The sequence below is a fragment of the Anabrus simplex genome, chromosome 1 (genome assembly GCF_040414725.1).
Source record: "Anabrus simplex isolate iqAnaSimp1 chromosome 1, ASM4041472v1, whole genome shotgun sequence".
Lineage (NCBI taxonomy): Eukaryota > Metazoa > Arthropoda > Insecta > Orthoptera > Tettigoniidae > Anabrus > Anabrus simplex.
In genome coordinates this window covers 1170628033-1170655056 of record NC_090265.1, presented here as the reverse complement: position 1 = coordinate 1170655056, position 27024 = coordinate 1170628033, and the positions used below count along the sequence as shown (strand labels likewise).

Here is a 27024-nt window from a genome sequence, read left to right as displayed (position 1 = left end):
AGAAATACTGTACAAATAAAAATAAATTTCTATTATTTTCAATCAGGATAAACCAGAGATCCAGATAATGAGGGCCAGATAAACGAGGTTCTTGTGTACTTACAAACTTAACCTCCACAACATACAAAAAATAAATCGCATCAAGCCTACACTGTGTATCTCTTGTTCTTTACTACCCGCACAGAATTTACCTGTCATAGTTATAAGCTTAATAGGTTAGCTGGTACGACGACCATTTGTATTTATACTGCATTCGGACTTAGTCCGCCCTTTGACACACCAAAACCTATGAATTAGCTGGTACGACAACCATTTGTATTAACACTGCATTCAGACTTAGTCCATCCTTTGACACACCAAAATCACTATATATATATAACCAAAATTTTAGTTGAATTTGTGTACATTCTTGCTAGTCCGAATAATGGGATGATTATCCTATGCAGCATAACGTGCGCCACACCATATCGGATTAATCTGTAGTGGTTGATTGATTGTAGTTGGTGGTTGATCTTAAATCCCACCATGCGTCGGCCAAACTCTCCAATAACTTAGGTGTCGAGTACTTGGTTCCTTCATTTTTTTAAATATTGAACTCATACTCGCGTTAAATTATGCCAAGTGTATTGGCATAGCACTTCATAGCATATAACATTTAGTGTAGATATTATATAATACTCTCTAATCCTGCGGTGCATCTCACACGGACATACATAGACGAGACCAATCTCCAATGGTCGTACACCAGCATACAACATGGCCAAACTACGCACACTTCAAGCAGGACAACCCAATCTCAACACTGAGACCACTCAACACCAACTATACCTCTCTTCCATCAAACCAACCATAAAGAAAACCTCTACAAATCATATATTATCTCTGTACTAGGTTATTAATATTCATGTTTGTCACAAGTGGGACACCGTTTGAAATAATGACACAAGTTTGGCGCACTGAGGCCTTGAAAATGTCTGGAGACCCACTTCGTCCCTGGCACAAATCTGCACAACTCTCTATATTTAGTTTGCTTGTTTTACCTAGATTTCCCGCTATAGATACAGAACGCCATCAGTCCAACACAGAGTTCTTAACAACGTGCAAACAATGACTTGCCTACATCAACAAATTCAAACAGTATGTCAACAATGTAATACATGATACTGACAATACAAAAGAACACCTAACCTATAACTAGCCATGAAAATTAACATAAATACAAAAACTGACTTGGCGTGGAGTTAGAAATTTTGTACCTTTACACTATCATTATAACGTCTTCCCGCATGCCTTTCCTCTTACTCTTGATCATTCCATACAGTACTTTTTTATTTCCTTTGCTATCTTCTTCCATCATATTTGTCCACTTTTCCATCCATTTTTTCTTCTCCTCTCTCACAACCTTTTTAGCTTCTTTCTTTTTGGTCTTGTATTCCTGTCTTGTCTCATTTGTCCTCTGTTGAAACCACACTCTACACTCTAAAAGCTTTATTCTTCTCCCCAACTGCCACTTTGACTCTGTTGTTCCACCATTGTATTTTGAATGAATTTCCAGTACACTAAGAGTAATGTTTAATAAGAATGGAAGTACTCAGCCTTTCTTCCTCATGACACCTCGGTCATCTAGAAGGTTCCATCCTTAGATTTAGTTCTTCATTGCGTCCATGTTTATGGCGATGAAGACCAAGCGCTGGTTGGGATTGCTGCGATGAAGCTCCATAATCCTAGTCACTGGGAAATCTTTAGAATCTATGACACAGATACACACAGTTAACAACATCACACACTATTGCTTCAATCGCACACTATACCGCACGGGTTTGATCCAACGTCCCAGGATCAAATATAATGGGACAGGGTAATTAATTCAACCACACACACAATATGTTTGTCTGTCACTTTGTGGTGTCTAACCCTGTATCCCTATTCACTCCACTCACTAATTTAATTCTAATTGACCCTCTTTGTTCAGGGGTGGATGATAGTAATTATAATGTTAATTTGAGTATGGGCTCTATTAAGAGTCCAAATAACATGTCCACGCACTCAATTCCCTCTCTGGTATGAGTACCACTCCTATATGATTTGAATTAAACTATTTTCAGTGGTATCTGTATTCACAGTTCACATACAAAGGGAATTTTACAGTCCACGACCGGCGCACATCTGACACTCGCAAGATATTCTGGAAGACTGATGAGGGTGAAGCTCCCTGATTCCTAATGTAATCTAGGAGAATTCCCCCTCTACAAATTTGTGTGCGCCCCATCCATGGGATATTAGAAACCGAATAGTACGATAATCAGGTGACCCGTGGATTATAAGCTGGTTAAGACTATCCCGGACAAAATCTGTTTGTGCAGTCAAAAGTAATAATTAAATTTGTCTGGCTGGTTGAGGCGAATATTATGTTCATGTTCCTTGACATGGGTACCAATGGACCGGCATGTTGGTGGGTTGGTTTCATAAGAAGATGCGTTGAAAATCGGAAATAGCTGAGTACACTATCGTCGGGTCATGATGTCATGTTCCAAGATGCTTGTCTTACCCATACTAGATACTACAGGTCCAGGATTATACGGGAAGCTGTGAAAATACATAGAAATCCTAACAGTTTCAACAGGGACACTGGCTATCAGTTATGTAATACTTGGTTGCCAGCCATTAAGGATTTACGTAGGTAGGTCCCTTCCCTGTCCCTTCACTATTGTTATTTCGTCTCGGTGTTTTCCGAATTCGTACGTTCCTCATCGCCAGATGTTTCATTCCAGGCTTGTGTCAATGTCATACACCTGTCTATGTCATATGTTATGTACATATGTTATGTGACCCTCTTAGACTGATTCTGATGGTTCCGTCAGCTTCCGCTTCAAACGCTAGCGCTGTACCACGTCCGGGGAGCCATCTGGTGACGAATGAACGTACCATTTCCACTTCGATTATAACGTCTAAATTCAAAAGTTCATCCTTTCTCGTGGACAGTCGAGATTTTCTTCTGATGACACAGAGCACAGTTCTCTGTGAAACATAAAGAATTTCGATCTCTTCAATACGTACTACATGTACGTAACATGACCTAATACGTTGAAAGTCTGTTTCGATTACAATGCGGTCGTGAAAATTCAATATTCATAAAGAATTTCACCTTATTTTCTTGACACAGCGTAAGCCCAAAAGCCTATATCATGTCTATAAGTACAGGCTGTGAAAGCATCAATGGCGACATTAAAACTGACTATATTTACTTTATACGGAGACCTAAAATTCGTGTTCACCATCTATTGTCTTTTTAGATTTAGAAATACTGCCTTCCAATGAAAATAGCCAGTATAACTCTTAATACATTCATAAGTTTGGTAAAGAATAATGTAGAATGTATACATGTATAATTTATAGCCTAGAAGCCATGTGTTCACTGCACAAAATTTGAGGTTATCGCATATTGGATCCCCCTACCTTCTTGAGCTATAAAAGTGGGGGAAAAGGGGGGTATAATACGCAAGTAAATACGGTATCTGTCCTCTTTCTTCTAGATGACGCCTAGGCCTTTCCCACCGTCAGTTGGCTTAGAGATATTTGCCAGATGGCTTTTAGAATTTCCCACACTTATATAACAGGTTGTTTCTTCTTTCTTTAGAAAATTACCATAATAAAGTATGTCACACACCCTTATAAAATCCACTGATGATGAACTGCTCTTTTAATATCCGTTCAGTTCACTATTATTATAATCATTAATTTCCATGGTATGAGAAACAAAGTCGGCTAAGATGTTTAAAGGGTGGGTTTAAGATTACGGTCATGAAAAGTGCGCCACCTTTCTTCTCACACAGATCTTGGGATCGAAATAAGTTCCACCTCTCTTTTGGGGAGTCCTCATTAATTTCATGACGCCACAGGACCACGCCTTGCATATATGGGTTGTTGGGCACCCTCCTTCAGTGCTCCACGCTTTGATTTCCCACGAACTTGCTCCCAGACAATGAAATGCATATTTTTTCCATCCCTAGTCCTTGCTTCATGTCTCTGTCTAGTACAGTACCACAAAAATCTTGTCAAGTCCCTATCGTCCTCCTGTAATACCAACAGAAGAAATGCTTGTGTAATTTTGCTAATAATGACCATGGAATGTAGTCTGAATCATAACAGAATAGCTAATTTGGGCAGATTTGGGCCTGCCTCTAAAGCATCATTCAAAGAAGGCGAGTTGGTTTCATGAGAAGATGTGTTGAAAACTATCATCCACTTCGTTCTTCCAAATTTCCCTTTCTTTACAATTTGATGGGAGAGAGAGAACGTGGTGCTCTTCGACATTCCAGCAGGTGTGAGTTCTACTTGCTCTTTCATGATGTAGTCCAGCATTTGGTTATAGTACACTTCCTTTGAAGTCTTTTACTCAAGGTATTGAATCGAATTTCTCCATTTATTCAGTTACTTGAAGAAAGAATATTCTGTTTTCTTGGTAAGCAGACTACTTTTTTCCCTACAATTTTTTAAGAAGTTCAACCGTCAATACGGATTTAACATAAGATTCATAGATTACTTTTTTTGACGATCTCCTGTGTTATCGTATCCTATGGTACGACAAGCTGGGGACTGGAAAGGGTTCTGAATGCACTTAAGACACTACAATAAAGACACCAAGTTAAGGTGGCTTAATGCCAAAATCCACTATATTGAATTACTCATAGAATGCACTGTACAAGAATTTACAAATATTTACAGCTGCTGAATGTTGAAGATTTGATCTTGAGTTTGGGGAACTTCCTACTCTACAAAATTTTTTTACTAGCTAATAAGTCTTTGGTTCCTTATTTTAATTTTGTTAATACTAGATGATACTTATCTTCCAAGAGGAGGATGTCCTTCCCGATGTCTTCTTTCTTGAAGCCTAATTTCACTTTCAAAAGCTAGCACACGCTGGTTCACTGGTTCCTTTCACTATACAGATTTCACCCAGAGAACCAGTCGTGATGTAAACATAAGCACATGCTTGGGTTAACGTTTATTGGTTAGTGCTGCCGCGGGACACCTACGCGGAGACATGAAACTAGTTCGTTAGCCACATCATGGCTAATGCGATCCTAGATGCAAAATGTCCGAAATATAATTCCTCAAATAATTTAAGTCAGAGAAATATACAAAAACTATTGGTATCCAATGTTATTTAATATAAACAAGCATTTCAAATTGAAGAGCGCCAGGGATGCATTCGCTCATGCTTGACCCGCCATTTTGTTAAGCTGTGAGCTTGGGAAGCAAGCAGTACAGTGAATGAGTGAGTGAGTGAATGAATGAGTGAATGAGACATTACTTGTTCTTGTGCAATGTGGATCACCGAGTTGAGTTCGTTAAGCATCGCAAAGGGAAACCTTTGAAAAGTGGCGAGAAGGCAATTGCATTGAATGTGTTTCATAAATTTTGTAAGAAATACCCGACTTTAGCTAAGGATTTTACTTGTTCTTGTGCAATGTGGATCACCGAGTTGAGTTCGTTAAGCATCGCAAAGGGAAACCTTTGAAAAGTGACGAGAAGGCAATTGCATTGAATGTGTTTCATAAATTTTGTAAGAAATATCCGACTTTAGCTAAGGATTTGCGAAGCTGACATCCGAGTTCACTTGTGTTTCGGAGTGGAGTATTAATACCGCGCGCAGCGAACGACTGCACCAAGAATTGGTAAGAACACCTGGGAAATCGAAGAAGCGCTTACTTGGAAGGCGTTCGTCCTTTATCATATTCTGATTAGGTAAAGTACTGGTACTGTACATTTTATTGTTTTAATATTGCCTCTTCGAAGTTCCCCGCTAGAATTTTACTTGATTGGAATATTAAATGTGTGAAGTTTTACTTATATACGCTGTTATGCTTGATTTATTACGTATTTACTTTTCGGCCATAAATTCAAATCTACCGTTCTTTTCTGATATGTTAAATATCGAGATGCCATTTATCATTTATTGTTGTTTATTTTTTGCGGACAGTGAGTATAATTTGTGCCGTAATCCGCATCACAATTGCCTATCAACTACTGTACATTTTGACGTCAGTGGTATTCGGCAACAGTCTATGTAGAGCTAATCCTGAAGTACGCCACAATCAAGCGAAGTAACGACAGTGTCAAGACTGCCCACCTGGTTCCTGCCATGTGTTCGGGAGTAGCCCAATGATTCTCCAATCAGCGTTTAGACCGCGGATGGATACATACGGATACACATTTTTCTTTGTTTACATCAGGTTCGGTTCTCTCGGTGACGCGAGAATAGTACCCAAGGGGATGCAGTTCTGTTATTGTACGTGTCACTGTTCCCTGAGACTTCCTTAGAATGGATCACTAACGCTGTACTGGAAGCTGCTGCTTCTGTGGTCTCCTCCTTCCAACTAAGCAGTCTAAACTCGTACAGTTCGTTCTCCCTCTCGAATCTATGGTAGAGATGATCTTTCACCCCTGAACTGAGATTTCCCATAATCTACCGTCGTAATGCGTAGTAACTACCAACTGGGCTCCTCCACGGACCTTCACCTGAGAGTACTGTTCAGCCAAAGTCTTTAACAGCTACTTCTGAAGTAGAGTATTTACTCACTTCAGATTATGCGAGTCTTGACTCCTTATTTAATTACTCATATGGTTCCCTGGGCGTATGTCCTTACTTGAAGACTTCCTGTGTGCTAAGGACTGTATGAGTCCGCTTAAGTGTCCTCTCTACTTAATTCTCTATGCTCTGAATGTAGAGGGCTTCCCGGCACACTGCTTGGGAATACTTGATACCAATTTCTGGTAGTTCTGACTACAAGCTCTAATGTGAGTAATGTTCACGGCCTGACCAGTTTATTGTCCCACCGGACTTCCCTTACTCCCAGCTTTGGTTCTCGACCTACGGACTGCTGATCCAACTCACTAGCTCTTCCTGCTGACTGCCACTACAGAGTCTCCATGCTAACTAACTATTGTCCCCTTCTGTTCCTCCTTAAGGCAATTTTGTATTCTCGCTGTTACCCTGCTCTGCCGAACTCTGAACCCTGCGTACTTTTGATTTGTCGTGTTCCTATTGGTTAGCGGTATCCCTTCCCTGAGGAAATTCTAAACCTTCGCAATTGTTCTCGATGCTTGGAGGTTGGTAGATTTCCTCTCTATGTGCGTTTTCAAGCTGTGCCCTGTCTTTTTGACCGTGTACACATTGTGATAAGGGAGTTACAAATATCCTGTATTTGTTCAAACATTCCACCATTGCCTGAATGGATTCTACTGCTCAGAACTGCATCTCCTTACTAGTTCCCAATGTATATTTTAATTTCATTTTCTCACATATATAATTATTTTTACCTTGATTCCTTGAAGTTGTACTTTCTTTCCTGACTCTAAGATTCTTATATCTACTTTACTCCTGCAATGTGAGGTCGCGGAGTATGAATTGCGGGTGGCACCATGTTAACGACACGACAGTGTGATAGATTGCTTGGAATTCTTGAAGAATTACCACCTCTTTCTCAGTTCTTTCTCAATCATGATTTGCTGTTATTCCCGTCTTCTCTAGGTCCCAAAAGTGTCTTAAGTTCATAGTCTAAAGGTGAGCAAGCCTGATGAATGAAATTCACAACGATTGTATTCATACATGTTCCGGATCAGCTTCAGCTTAGGATCCATCCATATCATCGGAATCTGTTTAATCAATTCAGAAGTTCAAATCGGTGAGGTATCTTTCACTATCTTCCAAGATGGCCACTGCCAGTTATGATCTCCACGGACAGGTTTTCATGTGAATCAGACTTGGGATCTGCAAACTGCAATTTGTTGAGACATGCCACAGTCTTAATATCTTGCGGAGCTGCTGGCTGAGGTGCAAGTCAGTATGCACTTTCATAAGCATTGATGACAGCTGTAGAATTTGTTCAACCTCCCTTAATGCTGAACTCAATGATTCTGTGCCGACATGAGGAATTAGTCTGGGACTCAAATGTGCAAACAGTCTCTTCTCATTTGTCCGTGGTTTGCGATTGTAAGTCATCTGTAAGTGATTTTGAGATAAATGTTGCCTGACTTCTACTGTCAAGTATACATTGAGTAAGTCGGCTTAGCCCTTTAGGTCCTGTAATGCTCACTTGAGCTGTCTGCAAGAATGTGAAACTTGGTATACTGATGATTATTTTGCCTACAGAGGCAATGTTGGTCTGACCTTCTGAAGCATTAGAATTATTTCCTTAATCACAAATGGATGTACAGTATGATGTGACTTCTTGCAGTTAGTACACTGTGCTCTTCCTTTCTTTCTGCAATTGAATGCTGTATGCCCTCTACTGAGGCACAGAAAACACCGATGAGTTCTCTTCAGTCTCTCTTTCCGCTCCGAAACATCTGTGATTTTCTTACAGTCCTGAGCCTAGTGGCCGCTTGATTCACAAAAGATACAAAATTGTTCCGGCCTCTTGGCCCCTTTTCCCACTGACCCTTTAGGATTGGCACAGACGTGAAGAGCTGCTTGGTAACATGAAAGTTTCACAGCAAATTTTCTATGTGTTAAGTGCCCCGACCTCCAGGGGCTCTGAACTTTGGAACGTGGGTTGGCGACTACGGGGCCCTCAGCTGAGTCCTGGCATTGCTTCCACTTACTTGTGCCAGGCTCCTCACTTTCATCTATCCTATCCAACCTTTGTTGGTCAACTCTTAATCTTTTCTGACCCCGACGGTATTACATATAGAGGCCTGGGGAGTCTTTCATTTTCATGCCCTTCGTGGCCCTTGTCTTCCTTTGACCGATACCTTCATTTTTCGAAGTGTCCGACCCCTTCCATTTTTTCTCTCTGATTAGTGTTATATAGAGGATGGTTGCCTAGTTGTACTTCCTCTTAAAACAATAATCACCACCACCACCACCTTAAGTGCCCCGTCCACTTCATCGCCAAGGAATTACATCAGTTTTAGGATGTTGCCTTCTGGAAGATCTTCTTGTTTGGCGTGAACGATCCAGCTATGCCAAATGTCATCGGGAAATACTCTTAGGATCTTTGATGCGAGTACTCAGCCATAACGGACCTCGAGTAGCAAGTTAACAAGCGAAGAGTTAAAGAGGAACTCAGCCATAGGCATTCACATCTTCCACAAGTGCACGTAGAGCTTGAATGCGGCCATTACAACCAATAAACTTAGAGTTAAGCACCTCTGGTGTGTCAAAGTGTAAGGGCTTAATAATTTCTAGGTAGTCCAAGTGGGCCTGGTATGATCCTATTTTGTTGCTGTACGAGCTTCAAGAATTTTCTCAGTTTCTTCATATGTCTTGGCTTTCAATTAAGTGCTTTGCTTCTCCCTCTAAGTAACCTCGCAGTGGACAAGTCATTATTGAGGACTGTTGGAATTGTTCCCAGAAGCGTACCCATGTCAACGAAATGTCCATGCTACATGCAATCTTTCTATTTCATTTAGAGCTTCACCATGCTTTATGCAGCCTTTTTTCTTGCACCTCCTCCCCTCCCCACTCCAACTAGTTCGCCAACACTCGTTTCCCTTCTCCCCACACTTGCCGGCTGTTGAACGGGACCGGCTCTATAGTTTGCTTCTTTTTGTACTATAATTATTGAAATCCTTTAAATAACGTTCTGTTTCACACATTATGATAATAAATAACCTAAACTAATATACCCATATTTTATTCAAATGTTATATTTTCATTCCTGCTAATTCCGCTTAAATTACTATTTACTTCTAGAACGCCTTAAAGCTGTTTGTAGTGTCCTTTAGAGTGGACATACATATGGAATGAATTTAATTAAATCACCCACCACTAAATAAATTTCCCACCTTTAAACAACGTTAAATACCTTTATATTTAAAGAATTACGTGCCCGGGTAGAGGATCTCAATGAATGTAATGAGATTTGGTACCTTGGGATATCAAAACCTGGTTACAGGTCCAGATCTTCTTTTTTATGTCCCCTCCCCCACACCCATTTTGTGTACGCTATCAGTTGTGTCATAACGAAACAACATCGCAGACAACAACAACAACAAGAAGTTATAAACTCCGAGTTTGAAACTACTGGTATTTTCCGTATTGCGTACTCTGGTGTAAGGAATAGGCCTATAGGTAGAATCTTTTTATTTGTGCTCGTGCTGAACGATTTATTTATGTTTTGCAGTGACAGACACAGCACATTTCAATTGCAGCAATGGTTGTCGAATATAAATCAATTTAATGCATAGGCAACTTTGATACGAGTATGACATGGAATGTAGTAAAGTTTGACGTAATAAGAAAAGCCTTGAAAAATAAAAAAGATGTGCATTTATACATGCAGTAGATATACAGTAATCACAGGCAGACCTGTAGTCTTACTTTACCGATACTTTTGCATTATAGCTGATGAAGGTCTATGTATACAACAAGTACCGATATTAAAGTATCACACTACAGTCTTCTGGGTATAATGGCAGTCACGTACGCAAAAAGTTAAATGGCTATTATACGAACTGGTACAACTACAAACAATTACAAGTCAACACAATAAATGACTCTGTATACATTACATCAGGCAAACTCCCCGTCAGTAACTGAGAGTAAACAAAAACAATCTTTGGTCTATTCGAAACATTAAAAAATAGTGAAAAGAAAACTGAAACAAAGCATAATTAACAACAGACACCGTACTTTTTTTGCTTTATGTCGCACCGACACAGATAGGTCTTATGGCGGTGATGGGATAGGAAAGGCCTAAAAGTTGGAAGGAAGCAACCGTGGGCTTAATCAAGATACAACCCCAGCATTTGCCTGGTGTGAAAATGGGAAACCACGGAAAACCATCTTCAGGGCTGCCAACAGTGGGATTCGAACCCACTATCTCCCGGATGCAAGCTCACAGTTGCGCGCTTCTGACCGCATGGCCAACTCACCTGGTGCTAATGTTTTCATAAATATTTCAGAAAATGTAAACTGACTAACACAATGTGGAAATTACAAAGGAGAGATATGAGGAAGGCTGATAGAGTACGCAAAGTGTAGCATCGGTTCTCTTCGACAGCTAAGCAGACGGGCAGGCGCGAGGAGAAGGGAAACGTGCGGTGGTGAACCAGAAGGAGGGGCGGAGGTGTGGCACAAAGCAGACAATGTGCCGGCTAAGCATTGGCCAGCAGGTATTCATCGCTGTTTGTGCGGAACTTGAAATGTTGCAATTTTTAGGCCCTTTAGTTAACGCCCTAATGAATGTCGGCACCCAGAATTGATGCTGACATCATTTTTATGTGTACTTCAATGTGTTTTCCCAGTTTCATCGTGATCGGCGACTTAACCATTGCCAATGTTTCCTTGTAAGTGTATGCACCATGTGAGGGTGCAGATGGGGATGAAGTTGACAAGTTTTATGAAGCATTGAGTGACATCGTAGTCAGGGTCAACAACAAGGATAGGATAGTGCTAATGGGCGATTTCAATGCGAGAGTTGCAGATAGATCTGAAGGACACAAAATTGTGATTGGTAAATGTGGGGAAGATATGGAAGCTAATAGGAATGGGAAGCGTTTGCTGGACTTTTGTGCTAGTATGTGTTTAGCAGTTACAAATACATTCTTCAAGCATAAGGCTATTCACCACTACACAGGAGAGGCTAGGAGTACCAGATCCATAATAGATATATCTTAACTGACTTGGAATTCAGGAAGTCTGTTAGGAATGTATGGGTCTTCCTGGGATTTTTTGATGAAACAGACCCCGATCCGATCTGTATAGTGAACTAAGTATCTCTGGGCCTAGGATAGAGAAAGTGAAATCTGTCTGCAAACGAATAAGGGTACAAAATCTCCAGGATGAGGAAATTAGATGAGTACCTACATGGATATGATTAGTGAGAATTCTCGAACAGTGGACAGTAAGCAGGTTCAGGAAATAGCAAGAGAATGGATGCCATACAGAGATGCTGTAGTAGAAACAGCAAGGGGATGCCTAGAAACAACTGTGTAAAGGTGGGGAAAAGCAAACATCTTGATGGAATGATGAAGTGAGAGCAGCTTGTAAATGCAAAAGGAAGGCTTATCAGAAATGGCTCCAAACAAGGGCCAATGCAGACAGGGAAACCTTTCTGGACAGTAATAAAGAATCTTAGGAAGGGAGGGAAAAGAGAAATGAACAGTATTTTGAGTAATTCAGGTGAACTCATAATAGATCCTAGGGAATCACTGGACAGATAGAGGGAATATTTTGAAAATCTTCTCAGCGTAAAAGGAAATCTTCCTGGTGGTGGGAAACCACGGTAAACCAACTTCAGCGTTGCCACAGTGGAGTTCAAACCCACTATCTCCCGGATGCAGGCTCACAGCTGCACGACCCTAACCGCACTGCCAACTCGCCTGGTACTTGTAAGTTTCACCTAGACTACGACACATCAGAAAACTGTGTTATGTCATGCAGGCACACCCATCCCAGATGGTTCACAATGTCTGAATTACACAATTAAGGTAGAAAGTGTTTCATCCTTATTTATAAATTTTATATTGAGGCTAAAATCTAGCATTTTGTGAAACTTTCATACAAACCGGGTATCTTGTGTTATTTTATTAGCATTGTATTATGCTTGATACCAAGATCATGGTTTACTATACTGTTGTCATATCAACACTGCTTTATGATTGTGAAACTGGGACCCGCGACTGGCAGGATATCAAAAGGCCTAGAGCGCTTCCATCTGCAAAAACTTAGGTCCATCTTGAAGATCAAATGAGAAGATTGTGTCACCAGCCTTGCAGTTCTTGAGAAAGTGCATGCTATAAGCATTGAGGCAACAGTCATGGGATACTGTCCAAGATGAATAGGGCACATCCGTCGTATGTATGAAACTAGGCCTTTTCATCAACTCCTGTATGGTGAACTCTGCTCTAGCACAAGACTTCATGAAGCCCCTTTGAGGTGTTTCAAGGATCAGCTAAAGCATACTATGAAAAGGACTGGAATTAACACTCAGTCTTGGAATATGCATGCTGAGAATCATACACTTTGGCACCATCTACATCAGTTACGATGTTTGAAGAAGAACGACGAAGTGAAGAGGATAAACGACAAGCACGGAAGCTCCGTCAAGCTCAGCCATTCCATTTGATTTGTTTTATGCCGGGATTGGACTGCTAAGTCATATGAAACATATTCACAAAACACTGTGAGTGTGAAAATGTAAACTGCTGAAGAATGTGTTTACTCGGATATGAGGTGCAGCTCATGACAATTATACTTGATACAGACACACTCTCTTAAACTTCTTGTGAAGTGTTAAATAAAATGTATTTAATTTCACAATGTTGTCTTATTTACGATGTGTATTTAAGAGAATGGTTTATAATTGTTATTGTACAGAATTCTAACCCCATGCGAAGAAGTCAAGTTTTGTATTTATGCCAAGTTATAGGTTATTGTTGTAAACAAGATAAGGTTTACAAGAACACAACTTATTTATTTACTTCACACAGAATTCTACAGTATGTACAGGAATAAAACATAAAATTGTCTTGAAGCAAAGTAGATGATTAATCTTGAGAGAGTTTCTGTTTCTATACACTATATACACTCTGAATGTATTTACACTCACTGCTATCTTGAAAAGATAGTTCTTGGGAAAGATATAGTTCGTGATAGTTGAAAACTATCATTGGTACTAAATGAAAGCTATGTTCACGATTAGAGAATCTAATGTGTGTGTCGGAGCTTGAGTGAGCTTGGGGATGTGTGGCATACAACATCGGGGCTCGACATGGATGAAGGAACGGGAAAGTGGAGTAGTGACCTGAGGTGAAACCTCATACTACCAGAATTCCGTCCACCTGGTCGAGACACATTTTTAAGAGGAGTAACCTCTGTGTTCGACGTTCAGTGTATTCTGGAGCAGGACACTGGGGAAAATCCTCATGAGTGACAGACAGGGAGCTCCTTATATACTGCACACGACGTAACAGACACGCGCACTGAAGACTGCGCGTCGAGTCTCGAATGATCCACGCTTGCGTGCGTGCGGCTGGCTGGCGCTGAGCGAAGAGAGCGGAGGACATATAACAGTTATGTATTTATATATTATCATTCTTATTTATTTCATTGTAAGAACTCTTATGTCAAATTGGTGGCATTCTGCGACACCAAAATTTGGTAATCTTTGTTAAGCAAGAGAGTTAAATATAAAGAAAGTTGTGTAAGAATTTGGTTTGTCCAACTTGTCGCGTATCACCCAACAGTTTTCAGGGCATTAGTACTCCAATGTTGAGCGTCAGTATTTTGAAAATGGCGTGCCATATGTGAGGAGAATGGAAGAAAGAGATAAGCTCAGACATAGAAACAGGTGCGAGGGTTGGTGGGAGAACCATTTGACTTGGAAAGTTTAGCGTGTCATGGAATGAAAAAAAATCCAAATTAAATATTTTTGTAGTAAAGTTGTTGTACCAGCTAATTTAATTTATTAATGATGTGTAAATTTAGTGATTATTTTGTAAAATGAGGGAACAGTGTTTTGGATGATGTTATAGGTTAGGAAGTTGGATAGTGTTGGCATGTGTTATGAATGTATATGTGATCAGTGGTTATTGTGCGTAATGAGAGAAAAGTGTGCATTTCTTATGTTGTCGTGTTAAGAAGGTGGTGGTGGTTTTTTTATGCTCCAGACATATAGACATAGTTAATTAGAAAGTATAGTTTTATATCTTAAATCTCTGTGTGTCATTTGAGCAGAGAGTCAGTTCAACATGTCATCATAGTTTGAGAACCTCTGTGATTGTATCCCTCACTCATGGCTAAAAGTTCAGGGTACCCCCACAAAAATAATCCCTAAATGATAGGTTTAAAAATATTATTACTGGCTAATTATTAAGGCATTTAATTGATTATGGAGCATCGGGTATTGAACCGTCATTAATATCATTACCAATGAGGGAACTAGAGTCATTATTCTGGTGATTACAATATTTCCATCCGAGGCCTCATTTAGTTTTGAAAGCAATTCCAAATTATTCAGAAGCTGGCTTGCTGGGCCTATCACTTCCGAAGATTTTTCCGTCGGGGTTATCTCCCTTAGCCTTTAATAGTCCCCTATCAACCTGCAAGGCAGAAGGCCCTGAGTCAGATCTCAGATGCTCCATCACAACCAAAGAGGAGAACACACAAAACTCGATATGAGACTGAAATCATAATTGCCACGCTAAACATTCTGACACTAACTGGCAAAATAGAGGAATGTGTAGACTTAATGAAAACAAGGAACATAAACATACTGGAACTCAGTGAAACCAAGTGGAAGGGAAAAGGATCAAAGGAACTCAGAGAGGGATATCATCTATTTTGGTCAGGTGGAGAACAAGCAAAAAATGGAGTTGGTGTTGTTATGGATTATCAAATGAAAGATCATGTAGTAGAAGTAAAATATGTTTCTGATTGGATTCTTCACGTAATGCTGAAATTGGATTCTTCCCAGAACATCAACATCATTCAGTGCTGTGCACCACAGACTGGTTGTGAAGATGAAGAAAAAGAACATTTTGAAGAAGACATAGAGGAAAGAATAAGAGATGGAACAATTATCATAGGGGATATGAATGTTCAAGTAGGAACTGTGAGAGATGGATATGAAAGTATTCTAGGAGCACATGGATGGGGTCTATGAAACCCAGAAGGAACTAGACTACTTGAAATCTGCCTGAGGAACAACCTTATAATAGGGAACTCATGGTATCAAAAACAAAAAAGCCATAAGGTCACAAGATATGGATGGGATGGGAAAAGTGAATCTCGTATAGATTACTTTTTGATCGAGAAACAACTACAAAATAGACTGTTAGATGTAAAAGTGATTCCTAATGTCTCCTTGAAAAGTGATCATTGACTCCTCATTGGATACTTAAAGTTCAACAAGTTAAAAGAAGTAAGAACCACACAGGTAAAGAAACTCAAGACCTGGAAGCTGAAGGACAATGATAGAATAATAGAGTTCCAAGAAAACATCAAAACAGTGTTACCAAAGACAGATGAAAGAACAGTTGAGGAGGAATGTAAGGATCTGAAAGAAAATCTAGTAATGATAACTGAGAAGGTTTTCGGACGAACCAGTGGCACAAGAAGATAGAAGGAAACTCCGTGGTGGAATGATAGAACAAGAACTGCTGTCCTGAACAAGAACAACATGTTCAGAAAATATTTCAAGAACCGGACTGATCATAATAAGGAACTATACAGGGTTGCTAAAAAACAAGCAAACAAAGTTGTTACAGAAGAACGAGAGAAGTGGTTGAACAAGTGGAGTGATGAATTGAAAGAGGATGTTAATGGTAATAAGAAAATGTTATATGGGATGATGAAAAATAGAAAAAGAGATAAAGAACACTCCAAATACCTAAGAGATGATAACGAAAATCTGATCACTGAAGATGAGAAGATCAAAGAGACTTGGAGGACTTACTTTGATGAATTACTAAATGTGGATTGCATGCAGCCTACACAAAAAGACAGTACTGGTACTACCTCCTGCAAGTCTGCCTCTGACAACAGGTTAGAATTAACATGGAATGATGTAGAATATGCCTGGAAATACATCAAAACTGGAAAATCAGCAGGGGATGATGAAATTAATGGAGAAATGATCAAGGCAATGGGCATTTCTGGAAAACATTGGATCTACAGACTCTTTCGTAAGATCTGGAAAGAAGGGGACATACCAGTCGATTGGAAAACAGGCATCATAATTCCATTCTTCAAGAAAGGAGACAGAAAGAAATGTTCCAACTATAGAGGCATCACTTTAACATCTCAAGTTGGTAAACTTTATGAAAGAATTATAGAGCTTAAAATCAGACCCCTTATTGAAGAGAACCTATTCGAAGAACAGTATGGATTCAGGAAGGGGAGATCAACAACTGATTTAATCTTTACAGTCCGTCAGTTAATGGAAAAATACTATGAACACAACCGAGATTTGTGGTTAGCCTTTCTGGATATCAAGAAAGCATTTGATGCAGTGAATAGAGAGAAGGTGTGGGAAGCACTGAAGAAAATTGGAATACAGGATGACATGATACACCGGATCAAGAATTTGTATGAAGATACCCAAAGTAAAGTCAAAACACCTGTAGGAATGACTGAAACCTTTGATATAAAATCTGGGTTAAGACAGGGTGGTGTTCTGTCTCCTCTTCTTTTCATCACTGTGATGAACGAGATTCAGAGAAAAGTTCACCAAACCATTGGAGGTAAGAAAATGAAAGTTATATTGTTCGCGGATGATATATGCTTGTGGGGAGACTCTAAAGAAGATCTTAAAGGACAAATAAACTCCTGGGCAGAATCTGCTAAAGAATATGGACTCATCTTCAGCCAAGAGAAAAGTGAGGTTATGGTCATGAAGAGATACGGGCAACCAATGGGACACATTGAAATGGAGGGGAAACAGCTACAGATGAACCATCAATTCAAATATCTTGGAAGTGTTATCTCTGATACTGGTTCTATAGATAAGGAAATTTCCCACAGAATTCAGGCAGGTAGCAACTTTTACAAAATAGTTAGACATAATATGGAACAAGAAAATACCAACAAAATGTAAGAGAGTCATATATGAAACTTATTACATACCAATCCTGACCTATGGTTGCGAAACATGGACCATGAGAAACAAAGATGTTGGTAGAATCCGGGCAGCAGAAATGAAATTTGTCTATAGCATGATCGGCAAAACACGGAGGGACAGAGTCCGTAATGAGGAAATCCGCAAGCAGGCTCAAGTTGTAAGACTGCAGGACAAAATAACAGTGCAACGACTGAGATGGTATGGACATATGTGGCGCATGGGTGATAACAGATTACCAAAAAAAATGTACGATCTAAAACTTGAAGACAAAAGACCAAGAGGGCGACCAAGACTCAGGTACAAGGACATGGTATTGACATTCAACAGAGAGGACATACTTTGGAAAGCATTGAAGAAGGAGAGAAGTTCAGGGACCGCAACTGGTGGAGAAGCCTCGTTTGCCGATCCATCGCTTAAGATGGAACGACGTGGGATATGATGATTAATTATGTACTGGTACTGATCAAACACTAGCTCCACAATGTGATCACAACCTTGAGGACTCATGAGCTCATAACACTCCCTTTTAAACCAGAAATACTCAGGGTAACTCTCATAAATTCATTACTATTATTACTAATATGAATATGAATCTTAAACTGCTGTAGCACCCAAGTGGCAGTTACAGGCTACTGAACTCCCCGATACATGTATATTTGCTTCATTAATACAGTGCTGAAGAATACAGTTTTAAATAACTGATTGGGCATCAGTGTATTTGATGATACACAATATAAACCTAGCATGAGACTAATATACCTACCAGGGTGGGGGTCCTAGTTGAAAATTTTGAGGGACCCCTTGTAACATACAGGTAAGTAAAAGTACAGTATTTACGTAAATTAACAGTATTGTTTTATATCGATAATTGTTTATGTTCTTATTACAATTTTCAATATACATTTAGTGACCAAAGTATATACCCTGAATTATAGTTTATAAAGGAGTTTCTGAATTAATTTGTACTCTTTGCTTCTCCTAGTTCATGCCAGAATGTGCTTTTCTTCAACTCTTTTTCATAAAACCCTTCATAATCTACTCAAATGTATTTCCACTTGGATGTGTATGTGAAGTCTGTTCCTAATGTCAATCTACAACATTTTTCCTTTGCTGAAGGATCTTTCTACAGTGTTTGAACTGATCACTAATGCTACTGGAACTGGATGTTGCATTAGTGATGCAACTCATTCACCAATGTTGCCAATACTGAGTCAGTAACTATCAATCTATCAAAAAGGAGAAGTAAGAATGGATCTCACAACTTTTCCTATGGGCAACACAAGCACATGAATTGCAGTGGTCCCAGATATGAAGGAAATCTTTGTACACCTTAAAAGATGAATGCTTTGAATAACTATAAATTGCAAGATGGGCCCACATTTGATTTTCCTGCCTTCAGTTCTATCTCTAAATCTTGCATTAAAATTGCCTATAAATATCTTGTCCATGACTACAAAATAATTCAGTGCTTCATAAAACATGTCTACTTCAACTGCACTGACAAGAAGAACAAATCAGGCTTCATTATGGACCCAACTGTACATTTTGAAGTTGGTCGAGAACAACCTCAGCTCCCTGATCGAGAAAAGAACGATATCTACAAACCTGCAGTGGAATACTTTAGCAGGATGTACATCTCACAGAAAGTTACTGGATTAATAATTGGTAGCCATGGAACAATTCCAAAATCTCTCTCTCTCCCTCCCTCTCTCTTTTTTTTCCAGCTGGGCAATGAGGTCGTTCTTGCTTTCAGGGGATCTGAATAAACTTGAAATAATTATTTTAGTATTGTGAAGTGGACTGTATTGCCATGAGGCTGGTTCTCTCACAGGATGCAAGAAGGGATAATATAAACAACGGTAAACTTCAGTAACTATATTAAACATTGTCATGTGAACAATCAATACATGCTGTAGGCCTATAGGTAGTTAATACACTGGTGCAGGACTAAGCTGCACAATGCAGGGCTACGCTGCCACTAACACTCAAGTAAACATAATGTCTCCGTCCCTTATGTCCAGGGCACGTCCACTCACCCTCCCTCTCCCTCTCACACCGAGCTGCCAGGGGACATCCGAAGGCCATCTGGTAGCGCCAGAGAGAAGTGCATCACACCAAAGGGAAGTGGTGCTACCTACAGGCTCCTGACATATATACATCACTCTAATATTACCCATCCTCCGCCCCGTTGAACCTGTTCAAAACATAATTATATGACAATGCACAGAGTTAAGGAGGAGGCAGAGGCACCAGCTTCGTGATAGCACGCCTTAAGATATTGGCATTGCATCTTACGTCGGCAACTCTTATTAAATTGTCCCTTCCTGGAAACACCTGCTCAATAATGCCCATCTTCCACTGCAAAGGTGGCAGATGATCTTCCTTCAGCAGAACAAGCGTGCCTGCTTGAAGATTCGGATGCGACGTGGACCATTTCTTCCTCTGTTGCAAAGTGTGAAGATAATCCTTGGACCATCGACGCCACCAGTGCTGCTGCATCTGCTGAAGGTGTTGCCAGCGTGACAGTCTGTTAGGATGAGACTCAGTCATATCAGGGTCAGGAATGGACATGAGTGGAGCTCCAATGAGAAAGTGACCAGGTGTGAGAATAGAAGGATCGCTAGGGTCATCGGATAATGCACACAATGGTCTAGAATTGAGGCAAGCTTCAATTTGCGTGAGTATGGTAACCAACTCTTCGTAGGTTAAAACTGTTTGACCCACAACCCGACGGAAGTGGAACTTCATCGCCTTCACTGCGGACTCCCATATTCCGCCAAAGTGTGGGGAACGTGCCGGAATGAAGTGCCATTTGAATTTTGATGCTGCAGCATGATTGCTCATTTCCTTATTGAATTGTTCGTCCTTCAGCATTTGCTGCAGTTCCTTATTAGCCCCAACGAATGTTGTAGAATTATCACTGTAGAGATCTTGAATATGTCCACGACGGGAAACGAATCTTCTGAGGGCTGCGATGAATGCCTGAGATGTCAAGCCTGTGACAGGTTCGATATGTACAGCTCTCGTGCTGAAGCAAACGAATATCGCAACATAGCATTTGTAGATCGATTTACCCTTCCTGGATCCTATTTTAACATCAACTGGCCCTGCAAAGTCAACACCTGAGGACAGGAATGGACGAGACATCTGGATGCGAGCCTTTGGCAGTTGGCCCATGAGTTGACTTGCATTCTTTGCCTTAAGCCTGAAGCACTGCATACATTTGTGGACGACTGATCGAATGGTTTGTCTTGCTCTAGGAATCCAGTACCTAGATCGTAAGGATGTGAGCAGTAGCTGAATCTCAGCGTGGAGAAGTCTGTGGTGCTCATATTGAATGAGTAGACGAGTGAAATGGTGATTAGGAGGGAGGATTATTTGATGCTTCCTATCGTAGTCTAGGTCTGAGTTGACAAGTCTTCCTCCAACTCTCAAAATTTGTATTTCATCCAGAAAAGGGCTTAGACATAAAATCTTGCTCTTATGGGAAATAGGCTGCCCCTTGCTTAAGGCTTCGATCTCACGTGGGTAGCTGACCTGCTGAATCAGTCTAATACAGGTCAGGCTTGCCTCTTCAAGCTCCGTTGAAGAGAGTGGTGTGATGTGTTTGTGTTGAGGGTTGCGGCAGTTTAGGACGAAGCGTTTGCAATAAGCAACTATTCGGACTAGTTTACTGTAAGAGGAATATCTTTCGATTACATCTTCGGAGGCTCCTGAAGTGGTTAGCAGTGAGGTGACTGGTCGTACTTCGGGCAAGTCTTGAGGAAGGTCTCTGGGAGTTGAATTTAACCAGAATTCATTCTGTTCTTCGAGCCACTTCGGGCCCTTCCACCACAATGGCGTTGACTGAAGTGCTGCGGGATCTGTGCCCCTAGAGATTAGATCTGCTGGATTGTCGTGCGTGGATACATGTCTCCAGGATTTCATGTTGGTCTGCTGCTGAATCTGAGACACTCTGTTAGCTACAAAGGTCTTCCAGCGGGTGGGTGTGCCCATTATCCAGGCGAGCACAATCATAGAATCAGAGTATAAATGAATGCTATGGATGTCGAGTCCAACAACAGGAACTACCCTTTCAATTAATCTTGCGAGTAATGCTGCTCCACAGAGTTCCAGTCTGGGCAGAGTGATCCGTTTCACTGGAGCCACTCTTGATTTGGCGCATAATAGTTTGCTTGTGATTGTGCCGTGAACATCCATGGCACGAATGTAGAGGCAAGCTCCATATGCTCTTTCACTAGCGTCACAAAATCCATGAAGTTGTATATTGGAAGCGAGGTGAGGAACCACAAGCCGCTCAATTCTAATGTAGTTCAAGTGTTGTAGAAGGTTGACTAGGCTGAGCCACTTATCCTGCAATTCGTCTGAGAAAGGATCATCCCAGCCCAAACCAGAGCTCCATAAGTCTTGCAAGAACACCTTATATGTAATAACAACTGGGCTTATGAGTCCCAACGGATCAAATGTAGAAGCAACTATGGACGCGACCTCACGCTTAGTTATAAAGTGTCTTGCAGGGATCTTGTTATCCATCGTTCTTGAAATGCTTCTTATCAGGAAATGGTCTGTTGACGGGTTCCAAAGTAAGCCGAGGGTGTTGACACTATCATGTGTATCGAGTGAAATCAAATCTTGAGTTTCCTTACAGGTGGGTGGAATTCTTTCCAGAAGCTCGCTACGGTTGGCTGAAAACTTTCGAAGCTCAAACCCTCCCCTTTCGAGCAAGGCGATTAAATCATCTTGTAGTTGTACAGCTTCTTCAACCGTTCCAGTCGCGGTGATTAAGTCATCGACATAGAAGTCCCTCTTCAGGATTTGAGATGCTAATGGAAATTGTTTCATTTCGTCATCGGCTAGTTGTTGTAGAACACGTGTTGCAAGAAATGGTGCACAACTTGTACCGTACGTTACCGTTGTCAATTCATAGATTTTAATATTCTGATCTGGGCGTGATCTCCAGAGGATGCGCTGGAGTGGAGAGTCTAGCTGGTGCACGTAAACCTGCCTGTACATTTTGCAAATGTCAGCAGAAAATGCTACAGGCTGCATCCGGAAACGCAAAATAATGGAGTAAAGATCCTGTTGTATGTTGGGGCCCACCATTAATGTGTCGTTCAGTGAAAGTCCGTTGCTAGATCGCGCAGAACCATCGAACACTACTCGGGTTTTCGTGGTGCTACTTGTATCCTTGAAGACGGGGTGGTGCGGCAAGTAGAACACTTCTCTTTCAGAACTGCCATTGTCTGGAACTTCTGTCATGTGACCTAGTTGCTCATATTCCGACATGAATTCATTGTAGGCACGCCGAACATCTGGTTGTCTATGCAAACGACGTTCTAACTGTAGCAACCTCTGTTTTGCGTGTGAGCATGAGTCTCCCACCGGACCCACTTCTGAGTGACGAGGAAGGCGGACAATGTAGCGACCTGTAGAATCTCTCGTTGTGTTGTGAGTGAAGTGTTCTTCACATCTCATCTCTTCAATCGTTCGAGGTTTGTTTGGGAGGTCTTCTAGTTCCCAGAACCGTTGAAGCTGGTCATCCAATGAGGTTTCTCCACGGATGAAGAATGAACGTTGCGGCTGTACAGTTGAAGACGGTGTGCTCGATGCATTTATTGTTCCGGACAGTATCCATCCAAGCTCTGTTTCTTGCAACACTGGATAGTTCCCTGGTTTGGTCATCTTCCCACGACGCAAAATTTCGAAAAAGATTTCAGCACCTAGAAGTAAATCTATTCCTCCTGGCTGATGGAAGTTAGGATCCGCGAGTTGGATGTCATCTGGGAGATTCCAATCATCATAGCAAAGCTTCACAGATGGCATGTCTCCCGTAATACGTGGTAGTACAGCGCAAGTGACTGTTACCTTGTAATTGCTTGCAGTAGACTCTAAGTGCAGACATACTGAGTGTTTCGACTCGGACATGACCTCATTAATCCCTTGGATTGGAAAAGATATGCGAGACTTCTTCAACCGGAGCTTCTGAACTAAGGATTCTGTGATGAAATTAGTTTGTGATGCAGAGTCTAGAAGAGCTCTGCATTTTTGAAGTTGTCCCAACTGATTACGGACCATGACAACGGCTGTAGCAAGCAATACATGAGCCGAAGCCTTAGGTTTAAAGGAACAATAGGAACCGAATCCTTCGTGTGAGTCTTGTGCCGAATCCGACTCCGTACTATTCTCGGCACTTACTGGCATGGCAGACTGTGTATGGTGCTGATGGACAAGTGTATGATGTGCCTTGCCACACTGACGACACACATTACCTGATGGACAATTAACAGCATTGTGCCCACTAGCCAAGCAATTGAAACACAGTTGATGTTCCTTAACAATGTCTAACCTTTCTTGAACACTAATGTCCCTAAATCTTCCACATTTATAGATAGGATGAGAGAGCTTACAGGCTACACATGCATTGTTAGTTGAAACGTAGCTGTGTTTAGTATCTCTGTTTAATTTAGGTTTTGTTTTCTCTTGTTGGATAGTGCTAGGCATGTTAGATTTAATTAATTCTAAGGCATGACACCTTTTTTCTAAGAATTGTAGAAATTCGTCGAGTGATGGAGATTGTTTTGCTGATAACATGAGTTCCCAGTCCTTCCTAGTATTGGCATCAACCTTATCTAAATACAGCTGTGAAATGATTAGTTCATGTAGTGGAGTTGACAATTTTAGTGCTTCAATGGCATGTAAATGACCCTTACAATGACTTAATAAAATGCGTAGGGAATGTGGGCAATCCTTATTTGTTGCTGGCGGAGATAACAATGCCTTTATATGTGTACTGGCTACTAGGCGTGGATTGTCATATCTCTCACAGATCAGATTCCAGGCAATATCGAAATTGTCAGCAGTGACCGGCAAGTTCTCAATTAATTTATGTGCTTCACCTGATACTGCTGACAATAAATAATAATATTTCTGAATCTTATCTATAGTGTCATTATTGATCACCAAGGAATTGAATGTGTCATAAAAATGTCTGAAGTCAATAATATTGTTATTAAACACAGGCACCCTTATAGGCGGCAGTTTTACATTAGCCCTGCCTGAGCCCACAGAATGTAAACTTGGTGGAAAATTACTGCCCTCTTGATCTTCGATTAATCTCGTCATATGAGCCTGCAGATCATAATACACCTCTGAGAATTGTTCCCTATCCCTCTCATGATGTTGGGAGTCGTCATCTTCTATTTCTAGTTGATCTTGCACGACAGTATAGTCCTGCCACGCTTGTTGTAAAGCATCAAGTCTAACCTTAACACTGAATTTATCAATATGACCAGTTAAAGAATCGGTATATTTCTTTATGTTGGTTACCTTCGATTTCGCGATTCCACGCTTCTTTATTAATGACCTTCTAATATCGGGATCCATTGTGTGCAAGGATTTGACAAATGAAAGGAAGTATATGAACTGAGCTTACCAATTGTTGATTCTGCTGATGAACTCGCAATGGTGCTGGATCCAGTGTCAGCGCAATGAATGTGACGTCACGCCGCAAGATGGCTGCTTACAACACACGTTCGAACGACTGGCCGATATGCACAAGCGTATATTGTATCACAGTCACAACACTCTCGAAACTACATTTAGTTCACAGTATGCACAATCCGTTAATTTTAAAGTACACCTTCTATGCATCCGGCCCGGAGGACCATGAATAAACTTGAAATAATTATTTTAGTATTGTGAAGTGGACTGTATTGCCATGAGGCTGGTTCTCTCACAGGATGCAAGAAGGGATAATATAAACAACGGTAAACTTCAGTAACTATATTAAACATTGTCATGTGAACAATCAATACATGCTGTAGGCCTATAGGTAGTTAATACACTGGTGCAGGACTAAGCTGCACAATGCAGGGCTACGCTGCCACTAACACTCAAGTAAACATAATGTCTCCGTCCCTTATGTCCAGGGCACGTCCACTCACCCTCCCTCTCCCTCTCACACCGAGCTGCCAGGGGACATCCGAAGGCCATCTGGTAGCGCCAGAGAGAAGTGCATCACACCAAAGGGAAGTGGTGCTACCTACAGGCTCCTGACATATATACATCACTCTAATATTACCCAGGATCCATACAGATCTTGTGAAGCCATCAGTATGGTTTATGTGTAGGATATAGGAAATATCTATAATCTGGTTAAATATATAAAGAGAGAACCATAGTGTAATGTTTCTTCTTTTTATGTTCATCATTACATCTTTGTATTATCTGTTGTTATTTTGTTTTTGGTGTTCTTTGTCATGTGGCAATCTGCAGTAGCAGAAGAAAATATATAAATAGAACTTCCTTTTAGCAAAAGTGAAAGACTTACATTGTTTACTCTTGGTATTTCAGGTTGATTGGCTGGGGCCAGATCCGCGGAGGGGAAAACATTGAACCAGTCGTCGATCACTAGGTAGTTGAAGCGGTAAAAGCCAGTTACAAAACGCTCTGAGAGTGAATGGAGCACAAAAGAATGTTGATCCTGTCTTGTATGATATGGAAAATAATTGTATGTAAAATAAAGGAAGAACTGGTGATAAGGAGGAATTGTGTTGTTTTTCTAATTCCTTTTACTTCATTAAAGTGGACCTTTAAACAAAGAACCAGAACAAAATAAAAAAAAATGTAGTGTACCCTTTTGGTCCATATTGAGGGATACCTACCTTTCTTACCTGTCAGCAAAGTTCATGAGATCTGTCTCTTGGGTCGTATCGGGTTCTTCATCACTTGCTGAGGTAACGGTAGGGTTCAGTAATTCTAATCTATCTACTTGAATGAAAGGTCTGTTAAAAGATTCCTATTTATTCAGGGAATTCTGAAGCACTTTGATATGTCAACGGTATCATTGAAATCAATCGTGTCCACTGGACACCACAATCATTTTTATTACATAGAAGGTCAGAACACTGGTGTGAGCCTTTGACGTAACTGCCTGATGGGCATTCTTACTAGAAACCATTGTCTCATTTTCTATTAAAGAAAGGAAAGTCTGGAAATCCTTAAATTCGGCTTCCATGTGAGACCACATGTACCATCATAGTGATTCGTTATGGTCCAGCCCCCGTAACACGAACTCTGGACTCTGGGTATAATTAAGGCAGTCCAATCGGTGTGTGCCACACAGTGGTTCTACGGCATGGACCCTTAATTGAATCGATGTGACCTGCGTCTACGTCATGGACCGACATCTAAACTTCTAAGTTACTTTAAAGTCATTGTGGATGATGACCGCAAGAAAAATGATGCTACAGTGGCATATGGCCCTAATCTAAGTCACTGAGGTTGATGACCCCCTGACCATCCAAGTTTCTAAGCTGAAGGCTAAACACAATAGTTACATCGGTTGATGACCAAAGTTTCCACTTTACTATCCCCAGCACGTTCACTGCTCAATCAATCAAAGTTAAATAATACAACAATAGCAATGCTCACAAACTTTGTGGCAGTAAAATCC

At 40.7% G+C, this 27024-nt stretch overlaps 1 protein-coding gene across 1 annotated transcript in view; it reads left to right on the top strand.

Moving 5' to 3' along the window:
* The window catches only part of eIF2gamma (eukaryotic translation initiation factor 2 subunit gamma), a 426482-nt gene extending 400365 nt beyond the window's left edge, over nucleotides 1–26117 (top strand). The window contains exon 10 of the mRNA XM_067137496.2: nucleotides 25923–26117. Coding sequence (XP_066993597.1) covers nucleotides 25923–25983 — 61 coding nt within the window. The 3' untranslated portion in view covers nucleotides 25984–26117. The remainder of the gene's footprint in view (nucleotides 1–25922) is intronic.
* Nucleotides 26118–27024: the final 907 nt, after the last annotated feature.